Source organism: Chiloscyllium plagiosum, chromosome 10 (genome assembly GCF_004010195.1).
Source record: "Chiloscyllium plagiosum isolate BGI_BamShark_2017 chromosome 10, ASM401019v2, whole genome shotgun sequence".
In the NCBI taxonomy this organism is placed as follows: Eukaryota; Metazoa; Chordata; class Chondrichthyes; order Orectolobiformes; family Hemiscylliidae; genus Chiloscyllium; species Chiloscyllium plagiosum.
Window position 1 is genome coordinate 35,592,064 of NC_057719.1, and position 11,674 is coordinate 35,603,737.

The window sequence follows — 11,674 nt, forward strand, 5'->3', positions numbered from 1 at the left end:
CTTTTCCAGCAATAAAGTTTCAACTTTGATCTCCAGCATCTGCAGATCTCACTTTCTCCTCGAAGATTTCAACCTACTGCGAATCCTCTTACAAGGATGCCTTCCTTGAAGAAGCTCTCTGCCTCTCTCTACAAAGATTTCAGTGAGTCCCTCTCTCACTGCACACCCCAGGTCTATCACATTTCCAACTCCCCTCCTCCAAGTCCCTCCTCCCTACCTTTTATCTTCTCCTGCTGAACACTCTCTGCTCATTCCTGAAGAAGGGCCTGTGCCCGAAACGTCGAATCTCCTGTTCCCTGGATGCTGCCTGACCTGCTGTGCTGTTCCAGCAATAAAGTTTCAACTTTGATCTCCAGCATCTGCAGACCTCACTTTCTCCTCCAAACAGTCTGAGCCTTATACAGCCACAGCTGTACATCCCTGTTCTTTGATTGTAGCCGTCCTGAACTGAATGCTAACATTGCAGTTGCCTTCCTAACCACCATCTGATTCTGCATGTTAACCTTAGGAGAATCCCAAACTAGGACTCCTAAGGCCCTTTGCATTTCAGATTTCCAAAGCCTTTCCCCATTAAAATGTCACCCCTTTTCTTCCAACTAAAGTGCATAACCTCACACTTCCTCACATTATATTCCATCTACCACTTCTTTGCCCACTTTCCTAGCCTGTCCAAGTCGTTCTGCAGCCTCCCAGTTTCCTTAACAATACCAGTCCTTTCACCTGTGTGTCATCTGCAAATTTATTAGCAAAGCCCTTAGCTACTTCATCCAAATTGTTAACATACATATATAACACGAACAGCTCTAGTTTCAAAACTGACCTCTGCAGAACTCCACTACTCACCAGCTGCCACCCTGAAAAAGGCATCTTTATCCCCATTCTCTGTCTTCTGCCAGTGGGCCAATCCTCTCAGTCAGTAACTTGCCCCTAACACCATGAGATCTTGTCTTATTTAGCTGCCTTCTGTGCATCATCTTGTCAAAGGCTTTTGAAATCAAAACAGATCATGTCCTTTGGCTCGTTGTCTAACTTGTTCATTAACCATCTCAGAATTCCTCAGAAGACCTCCCCTTGATGGGGCCATGCTGCCTCAGCCTTATTTTACCATGCACTTCCAAGTAACTTGCAATCGTATCCTTAATAATGGACTTCAAAATCTAACCAAGGTCAGGCTAGCTGGCCTATAATTTCCTGTTTTCTGCCTCCCTTCTTTCTCAAATAGGAGCGTTACACTAGCCATTTTCCTGTCTTCCATGACCCTCCTTGACTCTAGTGATTCCTGGAAGATCACTAATTCCTTCACAATCTTTTCAGTTATTTCCTTCAGAACTCTGGGGTGTAGTCCATCTGGTGCAGATGATTTAACCACCTCCAGTCCCTTTCAGCATCCCCAAGAACTTCTCCTTTGTAATGATAAGACCATAAGGCCATTCAGCCCATCCAGTCCACTCTGCCATTCAATCATGGCTGATGGGTATTTCAATGCCACTTACCCACACTCTTCCCGTATCCCTTAATATCTTGCAAGATTAAGAACTTATCAATCTCTACCTTGAAGACATTTAACGTCCCGGCCTCCATTACGCTCCGTGGCAGTGAATTCCACAGGCCCACCACTCTTGCTGAAGAAATGTCTCCTCATTTCAGTTTTAAACTAATTCTAAGGCTGTGCCCAAGATCTGTTGTATCCCCACCTGAAGGAAACAATGATCACCACACTCACCTCTGTCTCCAACTATCTTGAAGTTCTGGTCTGCTGCTGGTGTCTTCCACCGTGAGGACTGATGCAAAGTTCCTATTTGGTCTCTCTACAGGTTTTTTAATCCTGTCCAATGTCCACTCTTGCCTTGCTTACCTTTTATAGGTCTAAAAAGCTCTTGCATTATTCTTTTATATTACTAGCTGGTTTAGTAATTTTATCCTCTCCCCATTATTCTTTTGTTTTAAAAAAAGGCTTCCCACCGATCTTCACCACACTATGCTTTTTCTTCTGCTTTTATCCTGTCCCTGACTTCCCTGGTCAGCCATGGTTGCCTCATCCTTCCCTTCGTACGTTTCCTTTTCCTTGGAATGAATTTCTGTGCTTCCCAAACTACCCCAGAAACTCCTGCGGCTGCCACTATGCTGTCTTCCCTGTTAGGCTTCCCTTTCAATCAACCCTGGCCAGCTCCTCCCTCATATCTGTGTAGTCACCTTTACTTATTTGTAATATCATTATGTTTGATTCCAGCTGTTCTGTGTAAAACTGCAGGGTGATTTCTATCACATTATGGTCTCAGGTTCCTTCACCTTAAACTTCCTAATCATTTGTGCGTCATTACACATCACTAAATCCAGGATTGCCTGTTCCCTATTGGGCTCTAATGAAAGCCGCTCCCAAAAACAAAACCATCTCAGACATTCCACAAATTTCTTTTCTTGAGCTATTACCAACCTGATTTTTTCCAGTCCATCTGCATGTTGAAATCCTCCATAATTATCATAATAGTGCCTTTCTAACATGCTATTTCTGGTTTATTTTCTGCCCAACATTCTTCTTAGAGATCTGCACCCAACTCCAATCAGGGTCTTTTTTCCTTTGTGGTTCCTCAACTCTACTCACGCAAATTCTAATTCTTCCAACTCTTTCACTTCTTGGTATTGACTTAATTTCTTACAAACAAGACAACCTCGTCCAACCTTTCAATAGGAAGCTTATCCTTGGATATTTAGTTCCCAGCCCCAATGCCTTTATAGCCATGTCTGTGAAGTGCAATTTTCTAATATACATTTTCTAAATTGAGAACACTTCAGCAGATTAGTTATGGGACTGCAATGTCCTCACTTTTTTTTAAAAAACCATTTCATAGAATCATAGAATCCCTACAGTTTAGGCAGCAGTGCTAACCATCCAGCCACATTTAGTCCTGGATATTTGCTACTCTTTAATGCATTTGATTTCCCTGCTTACATTAAATCCCTCATTTAGGGTGCTTGGAATGCTGACCTCTCTACCTCTATAAATATTTGTGCAAAGTGGTTGTGCAGAACGGTCACTTTATTTTTTTATTTTCAGGGGTTTCTCTAAAGCAATTGCATAACAAGTGTTGATTTTAATATCCCTTGCAAGTTTATTTGAATATTTCTTTTTTGTAATTCTTGCCAACTGCTTGACACTATTCACATTTTTTCCACTTTGCATGACTTGTACTTTTCTTTTGCATTTTTGTTTTAGATTTTACTTTGTTTTGTGCTCTCTCTTACCTTTTGCCCATATCGTATTTGGCATGTAGAACTCTATGGCCATTTGATGTACACAATGGTTTGTGTATCTTGCTCAATAAAGAACTTAACTCATACTCATCTTCTGTAAGCCTATTAACATACTTCCCATACATCCTGCAGTCAATGCATCTCATCATTGAAGCCAGCCTTGTCCAAGTCTAAGTTTAATACTTAATTAGCTATTTCATCTTTCTATCCCTTTAACTGATCAATTTTGATATGCTTAAAGAAATACAGAAAACAATTCCATACCAGTATCAGTATCAAAGCTAACTGTAGCATGGAAACGTTTGCCATGTTTGAGAATTTCCAAAGTCAGCAGCACTTCTCCACTTTCTCGTTTCTCTTGAATGCGATATAGGGCTCTCTCCAGATTCAACCAGAAACTGATTTCTTGTAGAGCAGTCCCTGAGGCAGGATCACGGTCAAGCTTGGTCACCTACATATAAAAATTTAACAAATCAATTTTCGGAATGGATTACTTTATCTGTAGATATTAGTTCCTTTAATGTGGGAGAAATTGACCAATAAAGACAACAGAAAGATCTAAAATTGCATCATCACCCTGTTTAGGTGAACTGCAGTTAAGTGTTGCTGTAATTCATTTTAAAACCCTGAGTAAACCATAAAGAAAAATGTTTGCCACTCCAGTTTACAATGAATGTCAATCCTGCAATTAATTCAGCAGGTTTTTAGACATTAATAGGAATAGCGGAATCTGAAGTTAAGGAACCAGCAGCATGAGCCTGCTTCTCCGGAATCAAGGAAAGGGAAGTTAAGCACCATGCCACTGAAAAGATATGCTGATGGCTCTGAACCTTTGAAATGGGTGCAGGAGTGTTGCTCTGAGGCAGCATTCGCAAGGGCCTAATTGACAAGGACCAAGCCTGCCATTCCTAGGATGGAAAAGGGTGAAAGGTGAAGACCCATAAGGCCGAGATTTTCATTTTATTTAATGTTCACTCTCAACATTGGCAGTACTCAATTCTCCTCTCCAATATGTCATTTTCTCTCTCCAAACTAGGTCTACATTTTCCCTCTTACTTCAGGAAGTAGAAACTGGAGAAAATGCAGTTGATTAACTTCTTGAATGAAAATAATGATTTTTAAAAAACTATTGTAAAGATTATACTTTTTAAATTTTTGGTTTTTAATGCATGAAAAGCTTTTACATGACAAATGAAAAACTACATTTTTTCCCCCAAAAATCATGGGGTTAACTTTTACAGGAGTATGTATGTTACTTAAGGTACTAGAGTGGACTTGCCCCCGGAGACATTTGGTATCAAATACGAGCGAGCTTCTATATTTTTCTATTTCATATGAACAAAAATAAAACTTGAATAGGCTTTCAGCCCTTTGAGCTTGCTTCACACCACTTGGTAAAATCATTGCTGATCCAGTTGTGTGCTCATCTCAACTTTCATGGCTACCCTGCACACTCTCTGGCTCCTTCAATCAGGAATCTTATCCTTAAAAACATTCAATGATCCTTACCCCATTTTCCTGGATGAGAGCATTCCACAGACGAATGACATATTTTCAAAAAAAATCACCTGAATTCCATCTTAAATAGAAGACCCCTCTTTTTAAAACTGGGCCCCCACTTCTCGTCCCTCCTCAAAGGAAAAAGACATCCTTGCAGTATCCAGCCAAGTTCCCTCAATTAACCCACCTGTATTCCTCTGCTGTTTTTTTTCCACTGTTTGCACTCTCACCTATTGTTGCGCCACAAGCAAATGTATTAATTCAAGTCAACAAAAATGAGAGACAATCTTATCAAAACTTGAAAGGATTTGGCACTACTGGAATCTAGGAGATTGGAGAGGAGCAAATGGGGAATTCTATTGGTAGGATCAAAATGTTTAGGAAGGGAGCAGTGCTTGGTGGACAACTTTGACAGCATTCATTGTCTGAAGGAAGCAAATCTCACCCAGTGAAGAGACTGGGTGATGCAAAGGTTGGAGTTGCAGTGTTAGAAACAAAGCAAGATGTTCTCTGTAAGCTACTCTTCCAGACTTTATCCCATAAAGCATTTCTCTTAGGACCTTTTACATTTCCTCACTCCAATGGAAGGAAAGTGCTAATCGACTGCAGTCGATCATTCTCAAACATGGAAAAATCAGATTATGGGGAAAATGTAAAAGTCAACTCACTCATTTTCTGGAGTGGCAGGAAAGACAGGTTAAAAGGGAGAATGGGTTGGGAAAGGAAAGAACATCAACACTAAATGGTGAAGATTCCTGAAATTAACACCATATAGAAACTCTGAAAATCCAATTCACAGGAGAACACACAAAGAGACAGAAATATGAAGGCCTCAAGTAATAGCTTGTACCATATGGCAAGAGATTGGAAATAAAAAGATGTAAAACTAAATATTTTTCCTCTAGATGGTAGCGAGTTCACACACTGCCTTCTCATTATTGTATCTAAACTCTACTTTTTTTTTGGGGGGTGGGGAAAGAGAACAGAGTCAGGTGTGGAGGAGGGAGAAAAGAATGAGAGACAGGAGAATTTCGGGAGTTTCAATTTATATGTTACTTATATGACTCCATATAACTTGCACTTCTCCTTAGAGGAAGCATTGCAAATATTGGAAAATAGGAAGATAACTTTAAAAAAAAAGCAACAGGAGCCATTTCCAGAGATAGACAGACAAAGCCCCATTTCGTATCTATATTGCAATTCAACATGAATGGTCAATACTGACAGCAAAGTGGGGGAAAATAAAACTGTCCAAACTCTAGCAATATTCATGCCTAAGTATATTAATTGATCTGCATTAGGTTTTAGGTTTTCAGCAGATGTTCATGTTCAAAGTCAAGAACTATACCCAAAAATGAACCAATGCTACCAACCTGAACAACAAAAAATACCAACAGCTGATTAGAAATCACTTTGCTGAAATCAACATGCAAATCTAGTCTTTGGATTGAACAACGGCACTTAGAAAGCTATAACCTAAGAAACTGTGCTCATTAAAGTATAGTTGAACAGTAACAGAAATCAAAATAGATTGAATTTGTTTACACATCCTATACTACACATCTTGAAGTGTTTGAGAAGAGGATAGTTTAATAACTTGAATACTAAATCTGGATCAACATGTTATCTGAAACTTGGTTTTGCTTAAGCAGCAGAGTCTACATATTTAAGTCCATAAAAGATTGCTGTACTCTGGCACAAGAAGCCAACAAGCTCCAGGCTGCTTAAATTTTTTTTTAAAGTTTAGAAAATTCTTAACCTCAAACTAAAAACAGCTGAAGATTTGCACATTTAATCTATTTCAAATTACCTCATCCGTGAAGCACTGAAAGTTGTAAATAGCAATTAATTTTTACCTTTTGGATTTCTCTAATCCAACGGTTTACACCAGACTGCAGTTGGTTGAGGAAGGTTGGATCCTCCACTTTATCACCAAAATCAGTGACTTTGGGTTTCTCTCCACGTTCATAGCACTGTTTGGCTAAATTGGTTATGACTGGATGGATTGGAAGGCTAATCTCCGGGATTTCAATATTCTGCTGTAGATGAAGTAGTCCCATTTCCAGCTCTGCAATCTTCTTCTCAACAGATGGAGCCATTTTGTCTCCATCTCTGGAAAAGTAGAGAATAAATTACTGGAAACATTGAGAATATTTAAATATATTGTATGGCACGGAGAACCTATTAAGAGAAACCACATACTGCCAATGTCCCATGACTTTTTTCATCACTTGGTCTGAGGCTTTAAGAGACTAAGGTTGAACAAACTTTTCCACTTGTGTTACTCAAAGGCCTTATTACTGAGTAGCAGTTGGTAGATATCTTCACGCTCCTTATTGTTATCATGCAATAACTTTGAAATTGAAAGATTAGAAATGGAAAGTGAGCCATTTAGCCCTTCAAGTCTGCTCCACCATTCAATATGATCATAGCTCATCATCCAATTCAGTGCCCTGATCCCACTTTCTCCATATACCCGTTGATCTCTTTCGGCCTAAGAACTAAATCTATTCCTTGAAAACATTCAAAATGTTTTAACATCAACTAGTTTCTGTGGCAAAGAATTCCATAGGTCCAGCACTCTCTTGGTGAAGATATTTCTCATCACTCCTAAATAGGCTACCTTAGATTGTGAACCCTGGTTCTGGACTCAAGCATCAGGAACATCCCTCCTACAGTTATGCTGTTAGAATTTTATAGGTTGATTAGATTCCACCCCCACACCCCTCATTCTTCTAAACTCCAGTGAATCTTGTCCTCACCGAGGCCTGTCATTCAAGTATCAGCCTGGTAAATGTTTGATGCACTCCCTGCACAGCCAGAACATATTTCCTCAGATAAGTAGACAAGCTTCCAGGTGTGGTCTCGCCAAGGCACTGCACAACTGTAGTAAGACATCTCTGCTGCTAAATTTGAATCCTCTCACTATGAAGGTCAAATTACCATTGCCTTCTTCACCGCCTGTAAGATTACATCCAGCAACTGATGTACAAGATCATCCAGATCTCAATGCAACTCCTCCTTTCCAGAACTATCAATCACTATTCAGTGAATCTGCCTTCCTGTTTTGGTACCATAGTGGATAACCTCCCATTTATCCATATTATACTTCATGTGCCATGCATCGCCCACTGATAATTGTCCAAACAACAGGGAAGCATCCCTGCAACCTCCTCAAAGCTTACTCTTTGACCTACTTGGTCTCATCTGCAAACTTGAAAACATTACACTTAGTCCCCTCATCTAAATCATTAATATACTGTGGATAGCTGGTGCCCAAGCACTGACGACTGCAGTATCCTGCTAATCATTACTTGCTATCGGGAAGAACAGCTGTTTACTCCTACTCTATTCCTGTCTGCCAACCAGTTTTCTATCGGTGTCAGTACGCTACCACCAGAGTTGGATTAGAGTTAACTTTAATTTACATCTAACGATTACATTGAAAACCAACGGCAGACTAAAGTAGCATCTGTGACATTCTAAAGGAGATAACACATTTTATATTTGCTAAACTTAAGATGTGCATACGAATTTTAAAGTAACAAATGCACAAAAGCAAATACCTGTCAGCCTTGCCAGACTCTCTAATGTAGGACTTGAAGAATGGAGCCACTGCATTGCTAATAATTGAATGCAATGTTTCATATGGAGAATCTTCACTAAGCGTTATAACACGCAGCTGAGATGAAATTGGTTTATCTGCATCAATAACTGGAGTACGCTTTATGAAGGCCAAACTAGAAACACAAGTATTGTGAAAAAGGAAAGAAAAATTATTAGATTATGTCCATAAGATATATATTCAAACAAATACACAGGTTTGCTTTCCTAAAAGCAGATTAACCTACTTGCAAAATTAGTCTGCAAGTGCAGCGTTAACAATTACATAATTAATTCTAATGCAGTGCACTTTAGGTCAGAAAACAAATGTTACTAAATAAACACAAATGAATGTACTGTATTTTATTCAAGTATGATAGGACTAATTGAAAATATATCCAATATTGAACTACAATATTGGTCAAATGAGACTAATTCATGTACATTTATCAATCCAAAGCTTAGCACCTGTTAGACTTCAGTCCATAATGTATGTCAGTGTTGATGTTGTAAGCTATGTGCTCCTTCTCCTCTTCCCCTTCATCTCCAACATCCTCTGTCAAGTAAACAATTGTTAAAGTGCATAAAACATAACAGTATTGATGGGGTAAATAATCAACAAATTTAACAACAATGTAACTCCTAAAATAATTTTCAGAGAAAAAAGTATGAGTTCTTTCATCATTTCTTGCTTTTCCCCCTCCAATTTATGCAAAAGCAGTAAACACATATCACTCAAAAGGTCACAAGAACAGCTTGGATGGTTGTAGAGACAAAGTTCATCAAAGCAGCTTTCATTTACCACCTTGTGGCAAGCCAAAGGTCTGCAGTCACACACCCAAAAGAACATCTCTCCAACCAAAATAAGAGGGAAAAAGGACAAAATGAGGATTATGGGTACTTGACAGGAAACATCTATATTGTATCTGCAAGCCAAAACATTAATTGAAAATGTTATGAGCAAGCAGTGTTTCTTGCTATAGGCATTCAAACAGAACTGCAAAGAAATGAGATTTCACTCCGCCCCAAAGGAGCTAAAATTTGCATTAACCCTTAAGATTAAATTCTTTGCTATATGCGTTTAAAGAAAATTCAGATGTGAAAGAAATAAAAAGCACAATACCAAGTGCAATCACTGAAAATTTGTTGCTCCTCTATGGATTGGATGTTTGTTTTAAAATGACAGAGGACAAAGAATTGAGCCAATTCAAGAACACTGCAATGCAGATAAATTCTGACTGAAAGAGTGCTGGCTACAATAGAAATATTAAATATTATATATAAATCAGATAATAAATTCTTTAAAGCTAAATATAAATTAATTTGGTGCACTCCATATATCTACAGAAAGAAACAAATGCAACATTTCATGTTGAACTATATGTAAATATCTCCAAACAATACTGCTGCATGAAAACAATTTACCATTTCTACTAACTGCAGTAGCTCTATTTCATGTCAGTTCCCACCATTTTGTTCCAAGTCTAAAGAGAGTAACCTTCTGACATTTTAAGATTAAGACTGCACTATAGGAAATCTACTCTAATTTGTAAGACCGGGGTGGGGGATAATGTAGCTATTGAACAAGCATACACGAAACAGGGAAGAGAGATATTATTAAATTTAACAGCTTTGACCAAAATAAAGCTAACTTTTTTGAGATTTGTAATGGAAAATATCTATATACTGACTCAGTTCTTCATTAAGTGGAGTCAAACAAACATACATCTACGACCGTCAAATCACAACTTTCCTTATATCAGAACCTTATCTGCAAGGCAATCGAAAATATTGTAACAGCACCAAAATATTGAGGGGGGGGGGGGGTGAAAGAGGACAGATCATATATTGCTAAAATTAAAAATAATTTCCAAATATAGCCGTTACCCAGAACTTGAAAATCACAGCAAAAAATGGGAGTAATAAGGTATTCAAAACGACACTATTTTTTCTCTCCCCCTCCCGCCATGTAGAGATACTGCCTAATCTATTTGCTATAAGCTTTCCTAAACATCATTTGTTTTTAATTTCAGGCTGATTGCACCCGCAGTATTTTATTTTTGGGCTGTCGCAGGAATGAGGAAAAACCCCAAGGGAAATCTTGCAGCTGAGCCGGGAGTAGTGGGCCTTCGATATTGACAGCCTTGTTGTCAGCTCCAGAGCTTCCTTCGTTCCACTTTTGTTTTAGGCTGTCGCTGCCGATTCATCAGGTGGGTCGTTCATGGACACAGCCGGCATTCAGTGTTGGGCTGGGGAGAAAAAGGCTGTTCTCCGAATGGGTGTGGCCGGCTTCGGCAGATCAGAGAAACCAGGATCCCGGTTGCTTCAGCGGCGGATCACCAAACCTCACCTTTCAGAGTGGTCCTCTCCACCAGCACCGTGTGCATCTGGGGGTCGGAGAGGAATTTTTTCATCTGCTCCAGCGCACTCTTCTCCTCGAAGGCCACCTCCAGGGCAGCCGGCGCCTCGCCGCCATCTTCCAGCAGCAACGGCACCAGTTTGCGAATGTGTTTCTGCAAAAGCGACACGTCGGCCACATTTTGCACTGTCACTTCCAGGCCGGTGGTGCCGTCTTCGCCACCGCCACCGCCACCACCTCCTCCTCCTCCTCCTCCTCCACTTTCGGACATATTGCGATCCTTCTGTGATCCACCACCACCAGCTCCAAATGAACAGAAAGCAGCAACAACACCCAGACTAACTGAGACTAAGCGACCGCTGTGTCACGTGGCACTGCAGAGGTGAGGTAATGCAGCACCGCAATGCCCGCTGGGTGTTGTAGTTCGCCCCGGCGGCCAACAATGTCCAGTTGTCGCCAGCGCTGCAGATTTAAACTACAACTTCCAGGATGCATCGCCAGAACCAGGGGTATGCTGTTATTCTTTATCATCCTTTCCCCCTTTAACATGATTTTTTTCGCGACGATGCATCTGTTGTTTGCGTTTCCACTAAAATGCTTCGTTTGTCTGTATCAATTGCGAAAGAAAATTGGTTTATTTTTATCTTTTCATTTTCTTTCCCTTTCAAATTAATGTTTTTCAGTCTTGATCAAAATCGTTGAAAATATAGAAAATTTCAAAATGTTACAGTGATTTTACATCTTCGGTTCGAAAGTTAGAATCTTCTTGCTGACCAGTTATGCAATGGCATCACGCAATATTCCATTTTGTGTTGTTGCAGGAATGAGGAAGATCCCCAAGGGAAATCTTGCAACTGATGTACGCAATTGCTAAACCAGACATTATTAGGGAGGTTCTGCAGTTGTGATAGAAAGGGTCAGGTTGCGGGTTCCACGAGACGTAGCGACAGAAGTAATCCA

General features: G+C 39.8%; 1 protein-coding gene across 2 annotated transcripts in view; it reads right to left on the bottom strand.

Annotated features, from left to right (window-relative positions):
• Window positions 1–11,000, bottom strand: part of dync1h1 (dynein, cytoplasmic 1, heavy chain 1) — a 107,981-nt gene extending 96,981 nt beyond the window's left edge. For both annotated transcript variants that reach the window (XM_043697386.1, XM_043697385.1), the window contains exons 1-5: window positions 10,706–11,000; window positions 8,824–8,911; window positions 8,319–8,492; window positions 6,609–6,864; window positions 3,517–3,703 (exon numbers count right to left, since the gene is read on the bottom strand). In XM_043697386.1, the coding sequence (XP_043553321.1) occupies window positions 3,517–3,703; window positions 6,609–6,864; window positions 8,319–8,492; window positions 8,824–8,911; window positions 10,706–10,985 (985 nt within the window). In that variant the 5' untranslated portion in view covers window positions 10,986–11,000. The remainder of the gene's footprint in view (window positions 1–3,516; window positions 3,704–6,608; window positions 6,865–8,318; window positions 8,493–8,823; window positions 8,912–10,705) is intronic.
• Between the last annotated feature and the right edge of the window lie 674 nt (window positions 11,001–11,674).